Raw genomic sequence first — 23,154 nt, 5'->3', positions numbered from 1 at the left:
ACGATTGTTTGCGACGTTCCAAGATGACCGAAGTAGGATGTGGCGGGTGGTAGGGACACCGATCGGACCGTGAGATCACTCACGTGCGGAAAACGGCCCGAGAGCAAGTGGACAGGAAGGGACACAGTAAAGGAGTGTAGCACTTGATTCAACTCTCAAACGATGGAATAGAAATGAATAAAGATAGTATGTACTGAATAGTAGTTGGGTAATACCGGAGAATCCACGCTGGCCAAAACAGCGTGAGCTGAGTTCGGTCCACCAGGTCGGCTGCGCAATTTCCCTATGCGGCGCCGTAACCCCTATGCGGAAACTACACAGCAATCTATGTCTACAAGTGTCAACAATAAAATGGGAAACTGAAACATGCATATATAGGTATAGCGAAATCACCAAAATTCATCATTACGCATAGCTCATCCCAGATGTCCCTATTTGAACCCAGGACCCTATACAAACCCCATAAACACCAACCATGGACATCAGACATAGCAGCCCACGTACGACAGAAAGTCCTTCCCCCAGTCAGCAGACGGACAAGGGAGACAAAAGAAATAGACCCAATATCCCCGGCTCTATTTCATATCAGCCGGGGTCAGCGCCTGGACAACACTAGTTCCTTCACTGAACCTCGTCCGGAAGATCCGGTTCGCGTTCTGGAACATGCCATCCTTGAGGGAAACGACAATGAACTGAGAACCCTTGAAGCGCGTCTTGATCAAGCGACCAATATTCTGGGTGTGTGAAAGATCAAGGGCAGCATCCACTTCGTCCAGAATATACATTGGTGCGGGCTTGAACTGAAGAAGGGCCATGATGAGGGAGAGCGCGATAAGTGAACTGTGAGCATCAAGATAATTAGTTCGGTGATCCTTAAAATTGCTGTTTATGAGAGACACTCACCGTTGTCCACCACTCAACTCGGTCAAGCTCTGTTTCCAGACCTTTCCGAGAGATACTTTCACCTCCAGTCCATCGGTGATATCCTTGCCTTCTGGAGGGTCAAGCTTCGCGAAGCTACCAGGAAGAAGTTCTGCAAAGATTTGACCAAAATCGGCATTGACCTTGGTCCACGTCTTGTGCAGTGCTTCTTTCTTATATTCGTCCAGACTGATAATAGTCTCCTCGATCTTCCGCTTATCTCTGATGACGGTCTTCATCATGTTCTTCAGCGCGACTTCCTTCTTCTCGACACTGTCGATCATATTCATGACCTTCGGGTTGATCTTCTTCTTCATTCCCTGGAAGCGCTCAGTTACGTTCCGCAGAGTCGCCCTGCACTCTGCGATGTTCTGGCCCTTGAAGTCGTAAGGGGTGTTAGGGCGACCGAAATTGTCCTTCTCATCGGCAATCCATTCATGTTCCTTTTCCATGTTGGCCACCATCTGCGCCGCGGCTTGCTGGTCTTTGTGCAATTTCTCAAGCTGATGGCCAAGCTTCTGCATTTCCAGGCCCTCCTCAGTGATACGAGAAGCTTTCGAGCGCATAGCCTCCTCAAGCTCGCGCAGCTCGTCGTCGAATCCGGTGAGCTTGGCACGCTCATCTTCCAATTGAGCTTGTGCAACGTCATGGGCATCCTAGACAATTGTCAGAACATTACATGATACCACACACATGAGCCATATGTCCTTACCTTGATTCGTGCCTGTTCCCTGTTTAGAGACTGCACCTCTTCTAACTGCGCCTTCAAAGCAGCATCAGACTCAGAAAGCTGTTCCTCAGCGGCTGAAAGGTCACTTCCGGCCTGCTCAGAGTCCAATCTGGAGGCTTGTAGTTCTTTCTGAAGGGTCTTCACAGAGATTGAGTTCTTGTTCAGACTCTTCTTCAGTGCATCAAGTGAAGACTGCAACTGGGCCAACTTGCTATCCTTGTTGTTGTTGAACTCACTCATATCCTTCTCGATGCGCTTAATATCCTTGGCAGCTTCAGTCTGGCGAGCCTTGGCGTCCGCAATATCTTTGTGTAGTTGCTCGATGTTCGCTTTCATTTCCTCAACGGCGTGAATAATCTATGATTGTTAGCAATCGGCTGAAGCATAGCTAAGGAAAGCACTTACCGATGAGGATGAGTTGCTGTTTATTTGCTCTTCAGTGAGTCGGATCTCATGGGTTTTCAGATCGAGCTCTTGTTTAATAGCTCGTGCGGTATCGAGCCTCTTCTTTTCACGCTTCATGGTCTCCTGAAGGGTCGCCAAGAGCCGCTCCTTAGTTTTTAGTTCTCTGTTCACCTCATTCAACTTCTGCAGAATAACAAGGACACCGCTAGAATTAGGAGAGCTGCCACCGGATAAGGTTCCGGATGGATCATAGACGTCTCCATCGAGGGTAACGCTTTTCATCCTAACGGAGGGATCAAACGTCACTCTCTTCGCAGTATCGGCGTCGCGGCAGATCAAGGTGTTACCAAACACATACTCCATCGCTGCAGTAATCTCTTCATCGTACCCTATCAGTGACAAGGCAAGATCCACTGCACCAGGAGCAAGTCTCTGTGCTGCCCCGATCTTCTCTGCCGAGGCTTTAAAAGCCGAGATCTTGTTCAAAGGAATAATAGTGACTCGCTTGCGGAGCTTGCCCTTCTGGAGAAGTTGCGTGCCGGTCTCGGCACTATCAACCACAACATTGTACAGACGTCCACCAGCACAGATCTCGAGCGCGGTTCCAGCCTCTGTTCTGTCTTTATTCAGGGTGAACAACTGAGCAACAAGACCTTTAACCTTGGACCTGTCGAAGTTCGGGTACGGGTCGGCATAGTTGAAGTCGATATTTGCGACTTTTCGCCTCAATCCATCTGCCTGTTCACGGAGTTCTCGAATACTTCTCTGTAACGTTGATTGTTCCTCGTACATTTGATCCTCTCTACCCGGCTCGAACCCTTGCTTCGCCAGTTCGGCCTCAAGCTTCTTCGCTTGAGACTTCAAACCCTCCAGCTCTTTTAAGAGACCAGAGTTCTGTTCCTTAGCTTTCTTGGCACGAGGCTCTTCCTCTTTGATTCTCTTCTCGAGATGAGCAATCTTAAGCTTGGCTTGCTCCTGCTCCGTGGTGGCTGTGCTGACTCTGTTTCGGGCATCTTGAAGCTGGCCCTGGTAGCCGTTTTCCTGGCCTTCCTTGGATGCGACACCAGTCTGTAGTGTCTGTAGCAGCTCCTCTTTTTGTTCGACTTCGGCCGTCTGGGCATCCAGCTCGGCTTTTGCAGTGTCGTATTGTGCCTGCAATTTATCGTATACCTTCTTCTTTTCCTTCAACAACTTTTCAAGTTCGGCTACAGTCTTTTGAATCTCCTTTCGTTTCTCTTTTTCTTCGGCCATGCTCGAGTTTTTCAGGTCAAAAACGGTATTCAGTCGGACCAACTCATGTGAGTGGGCTTTGACCTGATCCTCCAGAGCCTGGAATTTACCTCCTTTTCGGAGTTCCTTCTCACGCACGGCCTTGACTCTCTTGACGTCTTCTTCCAGGTGCGCGATTTCACCCTTAAGCTTCGCGGCGTTGTCCTCGAGGGCTTGGATCTTAGCCTTCTTCGTTTCGTATTCTTCGCCAGCCACTCTCAACCTCTCGCCGTTCTTGAGGTAGTCGTGAGCAACAACCAACCGCGTCAACCGCTCGAGGTCACCTTGCGTCTGTTGGAAATCAAGAAAAGCTCGTTTCTCGCCTCTCAGCTTTTCAAGCTTCGGCTCGATCTCTTCCTTGAGCAGGCCTTCGATTTCGCGAACCTTCATCTCTTTCTTCGCCATTGTCTTCCCTGCCTTCTCCTTCCGGTCCTCGAACATGCGCGTACCAGCTGCCTCCTCAATCATCGACAGTATTTCCACGGCCTTCATGTTCAAGACCTTCGTGATCCTTCCTTGCATGATCAGGAAATTCGGGTTGTTGATATTTAGCTGAACGCTCTGGAACAGGTTTTGCACCGTCTGCTGCTGGGCTCGATGGCCATTGATGAGATACTTGCTCGTACCGCCTAGGACAATCTGTCGCGTAACTGAAATGCTGGTATATTCCTCAAATCCGATCGGGGATTTCTCCTTGTCGTGATTGTCGAAAACGATAGTCACGCTAGCCTTGGTAACTCCTGCCTGACCACGCTTGTAGATAAGATCTTGCAGGTTCTGTGCTCGCACGGTCGTCATATTCGTAATACCCAAAACGAAACAGATCGCATCAAGGATGTTGGACTTGCCACTGCCGTTCAGGCCAGTGATCGAGTTGAAGGATTCGTCCCTATCTCCGAAGTCAGCAGAATGCGCCGCTGGATGCTGGAGAGATCGATCGTAGCCAGCTGGTCGAAACGATCACAAAACAAGATTCCACAAATGGGCGTAATCAGCGCATACCATCCTGAGATCACCGTACGCACAGCGTACGATTTGAAACCCTGTGGTAGGCTAGGTCAGCTTGCGCAAATCTTCATGGTTAACTCTGGACCTCGGGGCCATTACTCACGTCGATAATAATCTCGACAATCCTCATGGCTGCGACTCCAGTAAATCACCCTCAATCAGCTTCTATGCGATGACATGGGTCACAGATGGAGACCGAGAGAGGGGCGATAGCAGATGGACAGTCCGGTCGCAGATCGTCTCGCGGTTCGATTTTCTGTTGACGCGGTGTTGTGCCTGAGTGCCCAGACCCGGCGCCGCGGTGTTTACGGTTTGCCGTGTCTGGCTTGGTGCAGAGCGGGGGATGACATAAGCACACGTGCTCGTCTCGATGGACGGATTGGGAATTGGGCATTCACGATAGATGTTTCTTAGTTTCCCTATGAATAACATATCCATTTGGATAGAGATCCGAACACATATTACGATCAGTTTATTTGTCTAGTTTCGTAGTCGAAAAAAAACAGAGGATCTCCGTGGAGCGTTTTCAGTCACCAGCTGAGAGTTCGGGATACCGATGGCAGTTTCCTTGGGAGATCAAACGCTATTTTTATATAGCCTAATGTAGGTACTTAATACACTATTCTACCATCCTTGAATTCCAATTATTTGCTCCATTCAATGGAAATCTGCCAGTCGTATCACTCACTATTGCCAAGATGTCAGCGACGGAGACATCTCGGATACTTTCTCTTCGAAATTGTTTGCAACATCATGCTACACTTCCTGATTCTCAAGCCTCCCAAGGTACCTCGGAGACATTCGGCGACTTTGTGTTGTACCTATACGAAGGGTTGTGGGCTGCTGATGCGCATCTCTATAGAACCTTGGATGAGTTAGGCCACCCGTTGGAATATATATTTATATGTATCCCGCCAAAGTGACCACCACCACTCTATTACTGGACAACTACAATAGACCTCATCTCTAACAGTGCATTCGTCTTTGATATATTCATCGCATATCATGTCAACCGTCCCAGAGCTCAAAGCACTATGGGAGGATCCCACCTTCGCATCCCGCTACCGGTTCGCAGAAGGGATCACCGGCCCGTATGCTAAGCACCTCGTTGAACAATCAGGAATCCAATCTATCAAAGAAAGACCGCTTATTATTCTTGATAATGCATGCGGAACCGGCGTTGTGGCTGAAAATCTGCACGAGTTGTTGGATAAAGAAGCCAAAAGTAACATGCAGCTGACCTGCGCTGATGTATCTGAGGTTATGCTTGAGATAACCAAAAGAAGAATACAAGAGGAAGGATGGAAGAATACGGAAACGAAGGTCGTGGATGCGCAGAAGACAGATCTTGCTAGTTCGCATTATTCACATGTTTTCGCGGCGTTCGGTAGGTATCCTTGATCAAAAATGACAGGATGAAATAGCTGCTGACTTGGATCGATAAGTCATCATGGCACTCCCTGACCCGTTCGCAGCCATTAAAGGTCGGTATCAGTCATGAGATGTGGCTTATCTCCAGTGTAATTGTTTTGACTACTAACGATATAAGAAGAATCCTTTCGAATCCTAAAACCCGGTGGAACATTCGCGTTTTCGACGTGGATAAAAAGTAAGTCACTTACAAAGCCTCAAGCTGTTACAAAGTATTCTAGCTGATGCATCATATCTTTTGACGTAGGCGGATGGTTCTCAGATCTTAGGGACGCTGTCGCAACAATACCAGGAAACCTTCCCTTTCCATCCCAGAAAGAGTTCCTTGCTGCTATAGGCAAGGGTCACTGGGACGATGAGGCTTGGATCGCTTCATGTCTTCGAGAACACGGATTCGAGGACGTTTCGGTGAAGCCGATACAGGAGACTGTGGTAGTGGATAACCACGACCAGTTTATTACTATGTTATCGAGCATGATTCCCCTCATCACGTCCAGGTTCTGGAGTGAAGACCAAAAACAAGCACACGAGAAGGATATAGCACCTGTCATGCGGACGTACTTGGAAAACAAGTATGGGAAGGACCAGCCTATTGAGACGGATTGGATTGCTATTCTGTCTTCAGCTAAGAAACCAATGTAGCTTCCTAGAGACTAGTTCGCAGTCGAAACACGAGCGACTATAATGCAGATATGGCTATCCCTTCCCTCTTCCAGCAGTTCAACGATAGACAGTTCTAAATGCTAACAGCCGTTGGAGTTTAACTGCGTTACTATGACATAACACTCCCCGACTACGGCGTCCTGTAGGAAAAGGGACAGGGTCTATTACAGTCAAGGGGAGGTTCTTGCGCATATGAAGAAAACTGGAGGGATGTTCGAGTATGTGTCGTGGTCTCCAGACCGCTACCGTTTCCGGTGCCGTTGATACATTTTGCAGATCGTTGGACAATACATAAATTGGTCTTCAACCAAACCCATTTCTGATCGAGTACCATGTGCTAAGAACAATTCATGAAGCATGAGGCGGAAAGCCGACAGTGCGTGCGATACTCCTGTTTGGGTCCAGCCTGTTGTCAAGATCTTCATAGCGAAGGATAAACTCTCGCTGCATGAAAAATTAGTTAGCTATATCGTTGCAGATTTGGTCTGTGGCATTGAAGGGAGAAGACCTACCCGAATCTTCTTCCAGCTCGCGGCATCCCACCACAAGTAGACGCCTCGTTCGCTTACACCCCTCTCCACATCCACGGGTCCTGGGTAAGTTTCGTCTCGCGTCAACCAACATCTTTCCACCTTGTGGTATCTCCATTTGCGGCCCATGAGCTCCTCGGCTACGAGTTCCTGCATTATATCTCGCGGCATACTGTAGAATATGTAGAATAGAGTTTCATCACTGAAGCTCGGGATGCGAGACTGAAGAGGTTGGATATTTGCCACCGCGTAGCAAGAAGGAAGGGAATAATCCTGTTCCAAAGGCACCGTTGACATGGACGAGACGAAGGGGGAGGCAACGGATGGATGAAGTGGCCTTCAGAGCTTGTCAGCATAGTACAATAATGTCATTCGTTGAAATAATTTGGAAACGCACTCAGGCTGGTTGAGGTCTAAGCCGAGAGTCATCAGATCTTGACCTACTGCAAGACTAGCGACGTCTGGGCTTTCGCTATGGATCATTCGTAGCAATCCAGCAAGACCAAATCTGTCTATCTCGCTCATTTGAGATAAAGGCGGCTGTTCAGCGCTCTGGGTAGCTCCCGCTGAGTCTTGCCCTTCGGCTGAAGAACCCCCAGTTTGCTGCTGGCGCTGTTGCATCTGTTGCAACTGCGCCTGAGTTGCCTGTTCAGTGAAAGCGGCACGTTGGTTGGAAGAAATGGAGCCGCTCAAGTCCTGTAGAGACGAATTAGAAACCATAGGATACCAGAAGCAACGCGTGATGTACCTCTTTATCTTGACTCAGAATACCATTTGATCCTTGGTTGATAGGCGATCTCGATGCAGACATGCCTATGTATGATAATGAGCCCAACTCGCCCACACTCTGTGTATTTTGAAGCCTGGCTCCCGTACCTGTAGCTGTTGGTGACATGATCCTGGCGGTCTCCTGCCCGTTCATGGATGCTGCCATCATGTTGCGATTTTGGGCTGACTGTGTCTGATTTATTCCAGAAAATGCAATGTTGCTGGCGTAGTTTCCGAATCCCGCGTTCTGAAGTAATGATTCCCTTCGTTCCTGGCCTAGGTCTCCATGGACATTCCTTCCTAAGGGCGGAAATTCTTCAATATTGCCCGTTTGAGGCTGACTGCTAGCACCGAGTTGGCCACTGATTCCTCGACCACCGTTGCGGAAATCGTCGAGCCTGTTCGCAAATTGTGCTCCTGACGGGAAAAGATCCTCGTGTGAAGGTTGGGATTGCTGCTGAGGCAAATGAGACTGTGTTTGCGATGCTCGTGACGGCGCTTGCGATGAAGGAGGTTGTTGTCGTTGGACTGGGGTCTGCTGTGTTGCACGTTGGCTTGCGTTGGCCCATACTGCTTGTCCAGGGGCTTGAGACTGCGATTGCGGGGGTGCTCCAGACAACGATGGGAATTCCCTACCCCAAATGCTTTGTTCAGTGTCCGCAAACCACTAATCTCTCATGACACGGATCTCACTTACGAAAGATCCAGAGGAGTTGCGGGCTGCGATCCTCCTAGGCTCTGTGCGAAGCTCCCCATGGTCCCCATGTTACGTTGCTGATTATTCTGAAGGCCTGGTGCGCCTCCCATAGGCAGTCCGAAATTCCAATTAGCGGTATTCCCTGTCCACCACCCTCAGCCCGTTAGTCTCTAGGTATTTGTATCCGGAAATCATCAGATGTTATTATCGCACCAATTTTGCCGTTTGGTAAGCGCGCCGAGGCCAACGTCGCATTTCGCGCCTGAGCTTGTTGTTGGGCGGGGAATCCGGACATGCCTCTCAGAGGCTGTGGGCCTGGTCCTGTATTATCCACCGAGCTGTCAGCCTTCCTTCTTGGAGCAGAATCTTCTGAAGATGCTGCGACCACTTTAGCCCAAGTCGCAGGCGATTTGGATGGGCGCCCGCAGGAATTGTCAACCGCCGCCAAGGACGAATCCATCTTGTGGGAGCGAATGTGGATAAGATCGAAGGGTTGGTCTCAGATGCATAGGGCCTGAAGCATTCCCAAAGCAAAATAGGCCCAAAAGATGTGTCTTTCAAGAGACATCCAGACCATCACCGCAGCAATAGTAGATAAACGGGGACACATCGTAACTGAGGACTGACGAACCTGGCCGATTCATTCTGGGAAGGTAGATAGCCTCAACAATCTCTCAGAAGGAGCTGCGGAGCTTGACAAAGTGTAGGAAGGTCCCACCAGGACTCTCTATAGTGTATATAGTATGGAAGTTGCTGCTCAGAAGCTCCGTTAACAAAGGTTCATGCGGCGCAGTTGCTCGCTCCATTGCTGGAGGTGGAGAGAATATAGCCGCGCGCTTCGTGAGTCTTGCGCACGGGCCACATGTTAACCGAGCGGTAGAGAGGGCAGATCAAGTTGGAATACTATTCTGATACTTATACAATTCTGAATGTAGAGCTATCTCGTTTGATAGAGCTATATATATTGCTACCAATATGATCGGATAAAAATCTGGTGATCGTTTCTGGTGAAGTGCGATTTGCATAGCGCATACATACTAGTAGTAGACACCTCGTGCTACAAACTACGGCCATACGTGAGATTTTCAGCATCTCAGTGATGCATGAACCATCCTAGCTTGTTCAAAAGACGGCGATGTAGAAAAGAACAAGTTTTGAGTTTGAAACTATTGTGGCAAGCTAGCTTGACTCTAATAGATATAGAATCTGATAGACTAACTAGTGCCACTCTCTTAGATAATCTCGGGGTACGCCATAGTCATATACCAACCCCCCCCTAATTCTATGCAATATAGAGCCACATAGTGTTGCAGCAATACTTTCTGACTTGGATGACAGACATACATTACTATACTCTACTCTACTCTTTTCTATGTCTGGGATCCCGACTGACGAAATGGGGTGTTGACGGTTATACATCCAAATTTGTCCCAAAAATAGAATGAGCCAGGCTAGAACTAAGAGCAACATTAGCAGAAAAGGACCGAGAAGGATGATATGAACACCTACCATGTGTGCAACTGGCAGAACCGAGATTCTCTCCATATGATCGGAGAAAGAATATAACTACCTAGTTCGGCATAGTTTGTCATGTACCGCGCTTCTCCGTAGCCGCTCTTTAGCGCCGGCCGCAACTCAAGTCCGCAAAAAGTGGACGTTTGAAGGCAGTTCGATCGTAACGTCGCGCAACAACAGTCCCAATGCATCGGCAATCATTGCTGAGGCTCTCTCGCCAGTATGGGGCTTCTCCCCTGGTCGAATTACCCCCTCCATATCTCGCGCCTTCCCTTCACTTCTCCATAATCCGATCACCGACCCAGAGCTCGAGCTTTTCTTCCACGGCTGCTGCGGCTGGAAAGGATCTGAGCAAGTCTCGCGGCGTTTCTGCGATTCACAGAACTGGCCCCAAGCATCCACTGGGAGTCTCCAAGTATCCGTTGCCGAAGCCTGTGCTGTCGGCCCGACAGGCTCGTGATCCTACTCCCAACCATGGCCTATGGGAGTTCTTTCCGAAGGACAAGCAGGCACTGAGCAGCCCTGAATATGATATCGCACACGGTAAGCACTTCTTTCATGTGAATTGCAAGCCTTCGCTCATTGGTTCTAGGCCGCCCTTGGTCTATCCAGGAACTCCGCGAGAAGTCTTTCGAAGATCTCCACAGCCTTTGGTGGGTTTGCGTCAAGGAGCGCAACAGGATAGCTACATCCAATCTGGAAAGGAAGAGGCTGAAGGCCGGTTATGGAGAATACGAGGCCAATGATCGTGACAGAGTGGTGAGTCGTCGCTGAGTTGTCTTTTGTGTTGGAACTGCATCGAGCCCGAGCAACGATATACCCGTCGTCCAGTTACATCAGTTACCGCAATCATGGTGATGAGAATCTGGAGTATATAATGAGCTTGCTTATGCTGTTCCTTGTCCCTCCCCGCTACCGAACTTCAGTGCATTCCAGCTATTTCCGTCTTGTGGTCAAGTCAATCGTGCTGACAACATCCCCTTCCAGATTCGAGTTACGCAGAATGGCATCAAGCACGTCCTTCGGGAGAGATGGTACGCTTGGGAAGATGCGCAGCACCTATACAACAGTGGTTACCGACCGGAGGCGGATGAGGGTAGCTTCGAGGAAGAGACTGCTCAGAAAGCGTGAGCTAGAGCGTCTCGATGGGAAGTGCAGCATACAGTGCTTCAGATATCCCCTCGGATTCATGTATTATCACGCGATTTCATCTCCTGAAGTGTATCATTAATTATGTTTGCCGTTGTTGATACAAGTGGAAACGATTGGAACTGTAGACCCCCTTTCCACTCTACGATTTCAACCTCCCCTAGACTCCCTTGAATATTCTCCTCAAAGACTCGGTCATTAAAATAAGCTGGAGGATAATTATTATCGTTTGTAAACTCTCGTGTCTCAAGGTTATCCGTCGATCCATCTTAGCGTTTGTGTTAGAGAAGGCTAAACCAATCTCACCGCTTGTTGGGGCGACGCTCTGCGGGGACAATCCAGTTTAGGAGGCTAAGGCGAGGGAGTTGGTCGTAGCTTGACCAGCGCACCTCATAGTGACCAACACACTTGACACCGCAACATAAGGCTTCCGTCTCCTGTCTTTCTATCTATCATCTGTTCTGTATCACATTCCTTACATCTAAGATTCACTGTTGATACCCGCCATGGAAGGCGTTGCTCCGGAGTATGACTTCATTGTGCTGGGCACAGGTAATGATTACCCCGCCATCCCCTAACTTCACTGACCGCTAACCCTGCAAATAGGCTTGACGGAGTGTGTGCTTTCGGGGTGAGTATTATCTTCTGTGGTGCATCGTGAAGAGCTCCCTAACTCTCTTTCCAGTGTCCTGAGTGTCAAAGGATACAAGGTCCTTCACATCGACCGCAATCCTTACTATGGCGGGTAAGTAGCTAGACTGGCCCCTGATGGTGCCCATTGGGAGAAGAAGCTAACAAGTAAACAAAGAGAATCTGCATCTGTGAACATTGAAACTGTTAGAAACCTCCTACCCTTTCGTCTAATATTTCGATCGGCCTTTCGTCTGATGTGAGCTTTTGTCTGGAACTTCCGCTAATACCCCTAAAAGCTGTTCAAAAAGTACGGCAATGTCCCCGCTGGGGAGGAGCCGTGGAAGAAATACGGCAGGACCCATGACTGGAACATCGACCTCGTGCCTAAGCTGTTGATGTCCAACGGTGACCTTTCGAGTATTCTCGCCTCGACCAACGTCCATGAGTATGTCAAGTTCACGTCGATCGCTGGCAGCTACGTCCACAAGGGAAATGATGTGAACAAGGTCCCCTCGAGTGCCGCCGAGGCCCTGCGCTCCCCGCTGCTTGGATTGTTCGAGAAGAGAAGAGCAAAGAAGTTCCTAGAGTGGGTTGGGGAGTTCAAAGCCGATGAAGTGTCGACTCATGCTGGTGAGTTCATTGTCAGGTAGTTCTTATGGCCCTGCTAATATACGTTAGGTCTGGATTTGCATAAGAGCACAATGAAGGATGTCTATGACAAATTTGGACTCGAGGAAGGTACTCGTGATTTCATTGGTCACGCAATGGCGCTGTATCAGTCAGATGACTATCTCGATGTCCCGAAACTGCCAGGTGAAACCGACGAATCGGACTCACTAAAGGCCAGACGGTTCCAGAGCATCCTGGAGACAATCGACCGTATCCGCCTGTACGTCAACTCTATGGGAAAGTATGGCGGCTCGCCATACATCTACCCCTTGTACGGTCTTGGAGAGCTCCCGCAGGGATTTGCCCGTCTTTCTGCTATCTACGGTGGTACCTACATGCTGAACACCAGCATTGACGAGATCCTTTACGATGCCGATGGTAAGGTTTCGGGCATCAAGGCGACCATGCGGGAACCTGGCGATGGCAGTGTGGTCATGAACTTTGAGACCAAGACGAAGAAGATCATTGCCGACCCATCATATTTCCCCGAAAAGGTCGAACCTTACGACCACTTGCTAAAGGCAATCTGTATCCTGAAGCACCCGATCCCCAAGACGGACTCGAGCGATTCGCTGCAGTTGATTATCCCGCAGTCTCAAGTCAACCAGAAGAAAGGTTAGTTCGAATCGACTCTGCAGATTTGTAATGAGAGCTCTTTCTTACGCGAAACAGATACCTACATTGCTATGGTGTCTTCGACGCACTGCGTCTGCCCCAAGGGCTACTACATTGCCATTGTTTCTAAGATCCTTGAGGACCAGGACAACTGGCACGCAGAACTCAACCATGGATTCAAGCTCCTTGGTGACATTGAGGAGAGATTCATGGGTCCTCCTGCTCCTCTTTACAGGCCAAAGGCGAACCTGCCCAACGACAACATCTTCATCTCGAAGAGCTACGATGCTACAACTCATTTCGAGACGACTACAGGTTAGTATAACTGTATATTTCTTCCATCTACAGCGATAGTTACTGACACCTCGACAGAGAACATTAGAGAGATTTACAAGCAGGCGGTTGGCGAAGAATTGGTCGTCGATAACCTCAAGAAGATCTCGGCTGAGGAATAGACAACGATGGATCCCGTTAGCACCTTGAGCCAAAAGATAAATATTCTTAATTATTGGACATCCGGTATCACCGTTATTGATTGGATGCTATTGCGTAAGAGCTCTAGTACTAAGCGAAACATATGATCAATCATTCTTTTCATGTTATCTCGTCATATAAACCTTAGCGAAAAATAATATTGTTGTAGATCAGCCATGCGTATCTCCAAAAAGGCTGTAAGCATTCGTATCTAATGGGTATCTATCCAGATGAAGATTAGATTTTGGAAGCTTCCGGATCCGTGTTTACTTTGTCGTGTTCTCCGATAGCACATAAAACGTTGGTGTCGGTCCTCCAGATTTCAGATCTTAACAATGCAAGTCGCTGACCCACATGGATCACTTCATTGACAATTCTGATCTCCGTGCCTTCTGGTATAGGGCGAAGGTAGGTGACCTTAAGATTCCTGCTTACACCACCCAAGGAGAAGCGTCCTGGTCGCGACACGGACGCAAGGACAGTGCTCGAGAGATTGTCTATCAGAGTTGCGGCGCATCCACCGTGCAGGTTGCCCATTCGATTGCAAAGATCCGGGGTCACTCTCAGAAGATACGCGACACGAGGAGAAGGTTCTCTGGTTGCATATTCGAAGCGCAACTGGCTGCGATTAGCATCGATACCCCAGGACTGTCAGGTCGCGATACGTGTCAGCGATGTCTTTAAACAATTTCGTCGCCCCGTATGAAGTGTCCAGACTCCAAAGTAACTCCCGCGGGAATGGGAGTATGCTAACCTCTTGTTCCGTGTTGAGAATGACCTCCTTGAACCAGTGGTAGATGGGTGTCTCGAAATCGTCGAGTTTCCTGGTCGGGGCGGTCATCGTTGCGAAAGATAGCGAGGTTCGATAATGAGCAGCAAGGAGCGCGTCAACAAAAGAAAGAGACCCTTCAGACAAAGCTCATCCTGACGGACTTATATACTGCCCTGTATGTATGATATAAAGCAGTATTCCGAGTCGCTAGCTGTGCGCGTTGAGGGCGTTCTGGCTTTCGACACGCTTACCTACGCCGAGGCCGACTTCCTCGGCTCGTCGGTCGCTGTCTATCTCAGTGACAATTGATGCATATCCTGCCCAAATACAAGACTCTCAGGAATAACAGACAGCGCTAACTGTTCTCAACAGAGCATTTGTATCAGCACTGTGCCATCGTTTCCTGCGTTATTATAGGGAATGAGAACTGCGAGTCACCTTTTTACGCCCGAAACTACCGGGTGTCGATGAAGACGAGACCGCATTGCCAGTAACAATAAACCTCAAAAAAAAAAAAAAAAAAAAAAAAAAAAAAAAAAAAAAAAAAAAAAAAAAAAAAACCACGAGGTGCAATTTGATTCCTGCACTTTCCTTCGATAGGGATAGGTAAAGTAGAAACGATAATATAAACCCAGCTGCATCAATCCCTTTCAATTGCTTATCCGATAACTATTTCCAAGAATTCTAGATGCCATCAGCCTTTGGTCTTGTCTGTCTTGAGACGCCCAGCTGCTGTGATTTTTTTTGGTTGCTCCTTCCTAGAACAATGGCTGGGGAAGGGAGTGACGAACCTGAATCTGCGTTTTCTCAACTCACGGCATCGTGATAGTGTCCTGCTTGATTACTCTTCATCAGATATTCGTTACTTATTACTTCTTCCTTGACACATCAAGGAGTCGCTGGCGACCCCTTATCATTACCTCACTCCCCTACATATCAAAGACTGTCAGGATGTCCTTCTTTGCCCCATACACGAGTATTATGCGTCTTGGTCAAGGGTTGCTATCATCTACTCCTACGTCCCACAGCTACTGATATCTGATTAGCTTCAATTCGTATACGCAAGAAGTATGTATAGACAACGCGGTGACTATACATCCTCATCCTGCTGTTTCTTTATCACCGCCACCTTCCCTAGGCCTAAGACCAGAGCCGACACCTGAGTCTTCCCATGCTCGCCATTTATCTACCGATTCCCTTGAAGATGAAAGGCTATCTCTCTCATGTCGTCCATGCCTTTCTGACACAATGTCTGTAAAACCCATGAGCCAAACCGTGTCATACACAGCCAGGGCTATCGACAGCGTCGCAGACATTGTTGATGCCCTGAATATTTCGTCAAGCGCGACCATAAGCTATGGCTCCATCAAGCTTGGTGGTGGCACCTCTTTGATAAGGGAAAATACAGTCAATGAGAGCGATATCAACTTCATTGTCTCCGTCAAGGTCACGAACGAAGCCCCAGTCAGCTTTGGCCACATGGAATTCAGGCCTATCATTGGCTTAGATCCCGACCATTTTCCTGCAGTATATGGCGATTCATTCATTGCGGGGTTCTTGGAAGGAGGAGAGTTTTCGGCAATTATCAGTATCAAGGTGGACGACAAGAGTAAAGTCTCTAGAGTGAAGCTGGCCGCCGAAGTCCAGCTCTTACCAAGGTCTTTGCTACAGCCTTTCTCGAGCAGCGCGCTACTGGATAAGGACAAAGAAGACATTTGGAAAGACACTGAGCTCAGTATTTCTGTTAGTTGGGCAGGAGGTGGAGAGATCAAAGAGCCCACTGTTAGTTCATCCCTACGCTGAATCTGTATATGTCTCACAATAATATAGGCCAATTGGGACCTTTCGACAGTAATAGCAGCCGCCAATGAGTTCCCGTCCCAAGTATTGAAGCATTCTCAAAAGATATTAGCAATTCTGATGAACTATAACTCTCTTCGCTCATTCCATGAAACCAACACAAAGCTTGACAGACCGTACATTGTCCTCGACTATCGATTGTGCGGTAAGTAAAGCTGATCCATAACTTATAGGAATATGTGCTCACGGTTATAGATCTCTATACTGCAGATCTCCTAAGTGCCTTCATGGCTTACAAAGCATTGTGGAAAAAGATCTCCAAGAGTAAGCGATGTCCTCTTCTATAAAGCTGAACCTAATGCGTCGTAGTGATGAAGGACCCGGAACGTTACGAGGCCAGAGAGCCTTCTGATGAAGTGCCTGATCCCATAAAATGTGATGTGGCTTCATTGAATATGGCCCGCACAGAATGCCGAAAAGGGATGACGCTAATTCTCGAGGAGGTACGAACCGCTCGCATTGTGGTCTGTTGTACCATACTGAATAAGTACACAGACTAAGTTGCTGGCAACAAGACCGGAGATCGGATCCATCAAACCGGATGGTACTATGAGAGAACCACCTTATCGCTTTCCTGGAGAACTGGAGGCCAGGCTTCCAGTATGTTCATGAGATATGGAGCTATGCCATAGTGACTAACCGATATAGGTCTGTAAGAGCGATGTAGATAACTGCGGTTCCTGTTCTCCTTCATCGGGAGAGACACTTGCTGAAAATAGTTATGTCGCGCATGCGTCCAGAAACTTTTCACGCGCCCGGAAAGTTGAGCCTTCACTTCCAAGTGTTGGTCGAGGTTTCTATTCTGTGGATGGAAATGCCCATCAAACTGACACAAATGCGACCTCGTAAGTACCTTTGAGCAACCCTCATGTTATAACTGCTCGTGAACGTTGACTTCACAGAAGAAAACGAATCGGAAATGATTCTGAGCACCTATCAGAGCCATTGCGACAGAGACGCACGGAATCGCATTCTTCGCGTCTTCGTACTTTGATCGGTGCTATAAAGTACTGTTATCGACTGGATTTGGTGGTCTTTGCCATATTACGTTGGTTGAAACTGTACGAGCGTCGGAAAATGAAACGTACGGAGATAGAACATAGACCGCCGGCGTTCATGCTGTACAACACAGCTCAGCCTGTGCCTCCTATTATAACAAGGGACTTGTCTGAGCCGGATATTCAGGGGCATAGACATTCGCAGAAGGGTGACTTTGTGGACAGAACGGTATCATGAAGTGCCACAATAACCGGATTGGAACCGCCTGGACTAATAACCTTCGGGAGTGGACAAGATTTTCTGGGGTCTTGATACAGGCTGAGATTGAAAATGTGACGTGCCAGGGGTAGTTCATTTTTTCTAGACTGATTCAACGCGATTGCTATGGACTTTCAATATAAACATTTATAAGCATTCAATTGTCTGCAATTTCTCCTAGTATTTGGGAAGCTTCTATCTCCAAGTCCGCACTGTAAACTCGCTTGTCTTCTCTAAATGTGAAACCAATAATATGAAAAGCCAATTGATAATGCCAAAGGAAAAGTGATATTCCGAAATACATTCACTCATACCTGCGCGCCAAGAAAAATGAAAGATAACATGGATATAGAGCACTCTTCAACTGACTCAGGCTCTCTGTATCGTCGAGTAAAGAAGGCCTATGTCAGGACCAGCATGTGTATGTCATAACTATTGACTCAAATCTTCTATCAGTTTATCCAACATCCTTTTCTTTGGGAGAAACCACTTTTTCACCTCTACACTTCTCGCCATTTCCATGATGCTGTCGTATTCTCTGCTGAGAGGACAGGGGGGTTCAATCTTGAATCCTTTGTCGCAAAATATTTGGATAGCGTCTGAATGACAGCTAAAAAGAGCAACTTCTAGGGGGTTTCGAAAGAGGCCGCCCGGCAAATAGGCATCTGCTCCTTTCTGGAGAAGCAGCTCCAGCCCTTTCGTATAACTGGGTCGTATAAACCTTATGCTGTTACCGAATGCCGCAGTTCCTAATGGGGTCCCGAATGGTCCTCCTTGGATGTTCACGTCAGCGCCGTTTTCGAATAGTAGGTCCATGGCTTCAATATTGTCTTCAAGGGCTGCTGCACCAAGTGGGCTTCCATAGACACCCCCACTGGTGTTAACTCTGGCACCCGCCTTCAGTAACAGTTTCATAGCTTTGATATTTCCCTTGTGAGAAGCAGCTCCGAGAGGACAGCCGTATTCTCCGCTTTCTCTGTTGACATCAGCGCCTCTGTCGATAAGGATCTGCATAATTTCTACCCTTTCTTTGTAAGCCGCCAGACTTAATGGGCACCCGTATCTTGGACATGATATCTCAGCATCTGCTCCTTTCTCGAGCAAATAGTTGACCGATTTCAATCTTCCCTTTGCGACTGCAGTTCCTAGAGCCGAACCCCATTCGCCTCGCGGTAGATTAATATCGGCCCCATTGGCAAGAAGAAGCTCCATCTTGTCAAACGCCTGACCATTGGCAGCAACCCCTAGAGGTCCTCCTTCTTGTGTGTAGCTCTCATTTATCGAAGCGCCGTTCCTAATCAGTAATCCCATTGCCTCGACGTTACTGAATGACGTGGTAGCTATTTCGAGGATGGTTCCGTTCTCTTTAGATATAACATTTATATCTGCCCCCCTCTGAAGGAGTAACTCCATTGCTTTGACGTGACCGTATGTAGCTGCAGCCTGAAGTGGACTTCCGTACCTGTCAGGGGGACCATTGATATCCGCCCCGTTCCGAATAAGAACGTTCATGATCTCGAGGTCCCCGGAATAACTTGCAGATTCAAGTAGATTTGGGTTTCTTTTGAGGCACAAGCCCCAGTCCGGCGCACGTTCCAGCATTAGGTTCCTGATTTTCTTATTACCGGCGAAACTAACTGCATAGCAGAAGAACGGCACCAGGGCTTCGCCATCCAGGCGGTTGATAAGAAAGCTCGTAATATCAGTAAGACCCCTAACAACAGCGGCATGAATAGCATTTTGATACGTTTGCTGATCTATCCCTTCCCCTAGGCTTGTAACAATCAATTTGACCGTATCGAGATCGTCAGTATCGATTGCTCGTATATAGTCGCTCAAGCTGACACTCAGCCCTCCTCTCAGCAGAAGCTCGACCGACTTGAAGTCCTTCATTTTAGCAGCTCTGATTACTGGACTGTTCGGGCCGGAAGGACTGCACTTTTGGGGCACTCCAGTGTCGAGCAGACGTTTTATCACATCATGCTGTTTGGCCAGGCAGGCACAATCCAGTGCTGTGTAGCCAACTTGGTCTCTATAGTTCAAGTCGGCGCCCGTTTCAATAATAGCCTCGAGCACATCAGACATGCCAAGGTAGCAGGACAGTTGCAGGTATTGCTCCGGACGATCAGACAGTATCACCTTTGGATATCTTGTCGCAACGTGTGGCACACGATCGAGACCCGTACACCGAATGAAAAAGGAAGGCTCAATCTCGCGTGGGCTTCCCATGCAGCAGTCACAGCACCCATACGGGTACCTGAATGTCAATATGTTCGCAAGCATTTCCCGGTTTGCTGAAAGAAGGGAGTCAAGCATGTTCTCCAGTTCTGGAGGTATTGTCTGTAGGCTGAGTATGTGGCTTTCAAAAAATCTGGCACAGTATTTTCTCGCATTATCCCAGCAGAGCTCTTCAGAAAGAAGTACACGGATGCATGCCTTTGCCAACTGAAGATTTGCCTTTTCCGGGGATAAGAAGAAGTCCCGGCAATCATCCGGGAATTCGGTATCGGTACGGTTAGAGAAAACTTCCTGCATCGAATAGTGGACTGGTCGAACGGGTTCGGAGTCGATGTCCATTTGGAATAAACCAAAACAGGAATTCGTGATGTCTTCGGAAGAGTAGTGTTTGTGGGATGAGCAAGACATGGAGTCATGATCTTGGTTACTTCCCGAAGGACTAGCCATGAATGAGACAAGCTCTTTCAGCTCACTTCCAGTCAAAGGGCGTTTGGCATATGTCACCCAAAGCATACATCTTCGCGCTAAAGATGAACTGGCTCTCGGTAACTTTTTGATGCTGCGGATCATCCGTATGTACATTGCGTCCAGTCCTGTGGGCAGGTATTGTAACTGGTCCTCCAGATCGCACTCGGGGACTTTGGAGAGATCTTTCAGCTGTAATTCGACCCAGAGGAACCTGAAATAGTAAGTCATCCGAATGTCAGTGTGAATATCAGACCACTTACAAGCCTTCGGACTTGTCTACCAAGGTCTTTATAACCCTCCCCCTGATATCGGCAGACGTAATTGATAGCTTCTCAGGCACCTGATGTTCGACAAATATGGTGATATCATCCTTCACTTCCCACGCGGTTATTGGCAATATCACCGCTTTATTGACGCAGGCTTTTTCAATATCCTGCATCCATCTGCTAGCTAGAAAGACCTTGATATGTGAGGCAGAAAGACTCTGAACAAAGTCCATGATAAGCTCGCGCTGCTCATCTTTGCACTCATCCAGGGCGTCGATTGTTAGGAATACCCGTTTGAAGTAGCGAGCACAAAGGAGGAAGAGTTCTGCATAGTCCTTGAATAAGAGCGTTCGCCCTTCTTTGTTCAATCGACGACGGAACTCGAGTATTTCAGATGGTATGGTGAACATCTTCCGACATAACTGCTTGATGAACATGCCGATTACGCGACATGCCATGGTCTCCATGGAAGTGTCATCCCATTTGCAGTACCAAAATCCCAATGCGTACTGGTCAGTTAAAGTGCTCTTGCTCAAGTGGTCAACGACGATTGATCTACAGACAAGTTAGTTAGGGAAATCGTGTTTTTTGGAGTCTCGGCGTGGGCGTACGAGAGGACACTTTTTCCGATTCCAGCTATAGGAGTTGTCAGTCAGAATTACAGAAAAGGTTAATATTGTAATAGCATACCTTGTCCATGACACCAAAACAGAGGTGTGTCATTATCATCATCCAGCCAATCAGTGAAGCATTTCTCCTCTAGTAGCCATCTTCCCGTGTCTGTGTATCTCTTCGAATAGAGCCGATCATGATCGACCTCCGAATCATCTCCAGATGCCCACGAAAGGAATTTCTCCCTCTCTTCGTCTGTTGATGCGAGCGAAATCAGCTCCAATCCATCTCTTGGTCAACTTAATTTGGACGTACCTTTTTTCGCTTTCTTCTCTTCCCATATTGCTTCCCGTCTTTCCACGACGTAATTGAGGTTCTCGACTAGAGCCATCTCTCGTAACATCTGATTATAGTGTTCAAAGTCTGATACTATTTTCCCGTATTCCTCTTCGAACGGCGACCACTGCGAGCGGACGAAGATGCGAGCCGAAGCGAACCCTGTCAGAGCAGCAGATTAGTATTTGGCAGTATATGGAGACTCCCAGGAATGACTAATACTTCTTTCAGATCCTTCTTTGTCAACGAACACGCGGTACGCTTTACGAAAAAAAGTCAGGATGTTCGAGTAAGACGCAACCAGAATCTAAGAACAGTTTAGTGCGTGTCTACAAAGAATATGATACAAAGGAAAAAGCAGACCTTGTGTACAGCAGGCGAGCTGGCGCTTATGTCGGCGTATCGCTGTAAGACGTCGAAACGACTAGGCATGCGCTCAAGCATCTGTGACAACCTTTCGAAATAGGTGCCAGCTTTAATAGCGGACTTGGATTTTTAGCACGATCTCAAGCATAGGTAAGAGGACAAGTTCAGAGGCCCTACGTCGATGATGACACGAACAACTCCCAAGACGATCGAGCCGATTGGCGATGACTGTGCTGCTGCTGTCGCCCCCGTGACGAGCGAGTCAATGGCTTGCAGGAATTGTAAAGTAGGCTCTATCACTTTCCTGGAGACCCCGGCCGCATGTTTCGTGTCAAGATTCACTATTTTGTCATGAATCATCTCCGGTGAGACATGCTGATTCCCTTCTCTCCAGTCATTCTTCTTTTCTTCCTCTGTGAGCTCCTCGAAGTGATTCCTCCAGGCCTCTTCGAAAGCAGCATTCTTTCTGGCGGCAGCATTATTATCTCCCAGGGAACGATTCACCGAAGACGATTGAAGAGAAACCAAGACTTTTTCTGGCTCTGGCGTACTGCTGCTCGAAACAGTGGCAGCGGCTCCTTCCCCCGGAGAGCCCTTGAATCGGCTTATCTTCCGAATATATCTTGTGACGATACGAGGCATCCTTCAACAGGAACCATAGGCTCAGTTTCTAGCTCTCCTCTCCTGCCCGGACAGAAAAGGATGGGATGGAGCAGCATTTTGACCTCTTTTGCGCCGATGAGCAAGGCTGTACTGTTTCATCCAGCAGCAAACGTCTTTCCAGTAGTGGTTATGCGAGTCGGCGGTAAGTTGATAGTCGGGCGCCAATCTATATTGCATTATTGGCTGTTGACGGAAACATCGCCAGCATGGAGCCCCCGGCGTTTCGACTATGATATGAAAGCTCGATATTCGAGCCAATCGATGGAGAAATACACGCTTGGCTGAGAGGACAAACAGTTTGCTGAACACTACTGATCGTCCTGCGACTCCTATCTGACAGGGGTCAACGAGAGGCTTTGCGTGCTGCGCTGTACTCCGTACTTTTGAGTGCATAGCTGCGCCATCTGAGCTTGGACTCTTGAGGCAAGCTACGCTGCATAGCCATGCGGCGCAATTCTTTCTCCTAAGCTAGGCTATGTGACACCCATGCCGGTCAGGAGGCCATGACATAAACTCTTTAAGAGTACTTGCCGAAATCGACTGCATCCTTGCAGATCAGGATCGAAGGAACCGGTTATTATGCCACTGTGGCTGAGCATGGCTTCTCCATCATTGTTGTTGTATGCACAAACGTCGTCATAAGATAAGATTTTCGAGCTATCTACCTGGATGTTTACTGTCGCAGTGATCACGCTTTTACCTATCTAAACGCCCGCTCTAACTAGTTAAGTAGTTCCCGCTACAGTTATATCACCTCCCGCTACATATATGTTAGCCACTACGGACATCGAATCCATTATTGATGATACTTTTAATCAAAAGCTCGGGAAGTTATCGAA

The 23,154-nt window shown here is 48.1% G+C and overlaps 8 protein-coding genes across 8 annotated transcripts; 4 read left to right on the top strand and 4 right to left on the bottom strand.

Annotated features, from left to right (window-relative positions):
• Positions 1-242: 242 nt before the first annotated feature.
• On the bottom strand, positions 243-4,624 carry C8Q69DRAFT_466555 (condensin subunit). Its single transcript, XM_028630564.1, has 6 exons — positions 4,437-4,624; positions 4,328-4,368; positions 2,057-4,214; positions 1,634-2,008; positions 904-1,577; positions 243-840 (listed from the first exon to the last, which is right to left on the bottom strand). The coding sequence occupies exons 1-6, from the start codon at positions 4,461-4,463 to the stop codon at positions 576-578; spliced, it is 3,540 nt and encodes a 1,179-aa protein (XP_028485227.1). The 5' UTR covers positions 4,464-4,624; the 3' UTR covers positions 243-575.
• Positions 4,625-5,338: 714 nt separating this feature from the next.
• On the top strand, positions 5,339-6,406 carry C8Q69DRAFT_506921 (putative UbiE/COQ5 family methyltransferase; the record flags this gene model as incomplete). The annotated part of the gene is made up of 4 exons (XM_028632844.1): positions 5,339-5,720; positions 5,779-5,817; positions 5,886-5,942; positions 6,012-6,406. The coding sequence occupies 4 exons, from the start codon at positions 5,339-5,341 to the stop codon at positions 6,404-6,406; spliced, it is 873 nt and encodes a 290-aa protein (XP_028485226.1).
• A 369-nt stretch (positions 6,407-6,775) lies between these two features.
• C8Q69DRAFT_506920 (putative transcriptional regulator) lies at positions 6,776-8,882 on the bottom strand (the record flags this gene model as incomplete). The annotated part of the gene is made up of 7 exons (XM_028632843.1): positions 6,776-6,871; positions 6,940-7,294; positions 7,355-7,653; positions 7,706-7,770; positions 7,834-8,357; positions 8,423-8,564; positions 8,636-8,882. 7 exons carry the CDS (start codon positions 8,880-8,882, stop codon positions 6,776-6,778), a joined length of 1,728 nt encoding a protein of 575 aa, XP_028485225.1.
• A 1,078-nt stretch (positions 8,883-9,960) lies between these two features.
• C8Q69DRAFT_259487 (54S ribosomal protein L4, mitochondrial) lies at positions 9,961-11,330 on the top strand. Its single transcript, XM_028626669.1, has 3 exons — positions 9,961-10,480; positions 10,530-10,696; positions 10,925-11,330. Exons 1-3 carry the CDS (start codon positions 10,123-10,125, stop codon positions 11,066-11,068), a joined length of 669 nt encoding a protein of 222 aa, XP_028485224.1. The 5' UTR covers positions 9,961-10,122; the 3' UTR covers positions 11,069-11,330.
• A 262-nt stretch (positions 11,331-11,592) lies between these two features.
• Positions 11,593-13,458, top strand: C8Q69DRAFT_506918 (secretory pathway gdp dissociation inhibitor; the record flags this gene model as incomplete). Its single annotated transcript, XM_028632842.1, has 8 exons — positions 11,593-11,638; positions 11,693-11,717; positions 11,772-11,831; positions 11,895-11,922; positions 12,016-12,349; positions 12,398-13,003; positions 13,061-13,318; positions 13,376-13,458. 8 exons carry the CDS (start codon positions 11,593-11,595, stop codon positions 13,456-13,458), a joined length of 1,440 nt encoding a protein of 479 aa, XP_028485223.1.
• A 50-nt stretch (positions 13,459-13,508) lies between these two features.
• On the bottom strand, positions 13,509-14,489 carry C8Q69DRAFT_259512 (HotDog domain-containing protein). Its single transcript, XM_028626670.1, has 2 exons — positions 14,232-14,489; positions 13,509-14,125 (listed from the first exon to the last, which is right to left on the bottom strand). Exons 1-2 carry the CDS (start codon positions 14,316-14,318, stop codon positions 13,715-13,717), a joined length of 498 nt encoding a protein of 165 aa, XP_028485222.1. The 5' UTR covers positions 14,319-14,489; the 3' UTR covers positions 13,509-13,714.
• Positions 14,490-15,045: 556 nt separating this feature from the next.
• On the top strand, positions 15,046-17,505 carry C8Q69DRAFT_259243 (hypothetical protein). Its single transcript, XM_028626666.1, has 8 exons — positions 15,046-15,247; positions 15,296-16,031; positions 16,080-16,254; positions 16,305-16,373; positions 16,419-16,552; positions 16,605-16,709; positions 16,758-16,954; positions 17,015-17,505. The coding sequence occupies exons 1-8, from the start codon at positions 15,201-15,203 to the stop codon at positions 17,343-17,345; spliced, it is 1,794 nt and encodes a 597-aa protein (XP_028485221.1). The 5' UTR covers positions 15,046-15,200; the 3' UTR covers positions 17,346-17,505.
• A 16-nt stretch (positions 17,506-17,521) lies between these two features.
• C8Q69DRAFT_466508 (ankyrin repeat-containing domain protein) lies at positions 17,522-22,579 on the bottom strand. The gene is made up of 8 exons (XM_028630563.1): positions 21,830-22,579; positions 21,650-21,772; positions 21,509-21,593; positions 21,266-21,448; positions 21,029-21,205; positions 20,950-20,974; positions 20,333-20,893; positions 17,522-20,283 (listed from the first exon to the last, which is right to left on the bottom strand). Exons 1-8 carry the CDS (start codon positions 22,292-22,294, stop codon positions 17,799-17,801), a joined length of 4,104 nt encoding a protein of 1,367 aa, XP_028485220.1. The 5' UTR covers positions 22,295-22,579; the 3' UTR covers positions 17,522-17,798.
• Positions 22,580-23,154: the final 575 nt, after the last annotated feature.

This window comes from Paecilomyces variotii (genome assembly GCF_004022145.1).
Source record: "Paecilomyces variotii strain CBS 101075 chromosome Unknown C8Q69scaffold_5, whole genome shotgun sequence".
In the NCBI taxonomy this organism is placed as follows: Eukaryota; Fungi; Ascomycota; class Eurotiomycetes; order Eurotiales; family Thermoascaceae; genus Paecilomyces; species Paecilomyces variotii.
Note: the sequence above shows the minus strand (reverse complement) of the source record. Positions and strands in the feature narration are given on the sequence as shown.

What these genes read in the sequence shown, in the direction of transcription:
- C8Q69DRAFT_466555 (XM_028630564.1), bottom strand. Translation starts at nt 4,463, where the DNA reads ATGAGGATTGTCGAGATTATTATCGAC. An exon ending in TTGTCGAGATTATTATCGAC is followed by an intron (nt 4,369 to 4,436) that starts GTGAGTAATGGC and finishes AGCCTACCACAG; the next exon opens with GGTTTCAAATCGTACGCTGT. An exon ending in ACAGCAACTCATCCTCATCG is followed by an intron (nt 2,009 to 2,056) that starts GTAAGTGCTTTC and finishes TAACAATCATAG; the next exon opens with ATTATTCACGCCGTTGAGGA.
- C8Q69DRAFT_259487 (XM_028626669.1), top strand. Translation starts at nt 10,123, where the DNA reads ATGCATCGGCAATCATTGCTGAGGCTCTCTCGCCAGTATGGGGCTTCT. An exon ending in TGAATATGATATCGCACACG is followed by an intron (nt 10,481 to 10,529) that starts GTAAGCACTTCT and finishes CATTGGTTCTAG; the next exon opens with GCCGCCCTTGGTCTATCCAG. An exon ending in CCAATGATCGTGACAGAGTG is followed by an intron (nt 10,697 to 10,924) that starts GTGAGTCGTCGC and finishes ATCCCCTTCCAG; the next exon opens with ATTCGAGTTACGCAGAATGG.
- C8Q69DRAFT_259512 (XM_028626670.1), bottom strand. Translation starts at nt 14,318, where the DNA reads ATGACCGCCCCGACCAGGAAACTCGACGATTTCGAGACACCCATCTAC. An exon ending in TTCTCAACACGGAACAAGAG is followed by an intron (nt 14,126 to 14,231) that starts GTTAGCATACTC and finishes GCGACCTGACAG; the next exon opens with TCCTGGGGTATCGATGCTAA.
- C8Q69DRAFT_259243 (XM_028626666.1), top strand. Translation starts at nt 15,201, where the DNA reads ATGTCCTTCTTTGCCCCATACACGAGTATTATGCGTCTTGGTCAAGG. An exon ending in GTGGAAAAAGATCTCCAAGA is followed by an intron (nt 16,374 to 16,418) that starts GTAAGCGATGTC and finishes AATGCGTCGTAG; the next exon opens with TGATGAAGGACCCGGAACGT. An exon ending in ACTGACACAAATGCGACCTC is followed by an intron (nt 16,955 to 17,014) that starts GTAAGTACCTTT and finishes ACTTCACAGAAG; the next exon opens with AAAACGAATCGGAAATGATT.
- C8Q69DRAFT_466508 (XM_028630563.1), bottom strand. Translation starts at nt 22,294, where the DNA reads ATGCCTCGTATCGTCACAAGATATATTCGGAAGATAAGCCGATTCAAG. An exon ending in TTGTTCGTGTCATCATCGAC is followed by an intron (nt 21,773 to 21,829) that starts GTAGGGCCTCTG and finishes TAAAAATCCAAG; the next exon opens with TCCGCTATTAAAGCTGGCAC. An exon ending in ATCGGAAAAAGTGTCCTCTC is followed by an intron (nt 20,894 to 20,949) that starts GTACGCCCACGC and finishes ACTTGTCTGTAG; the next exon opens with ATCAATCGTCGTTGACCACT.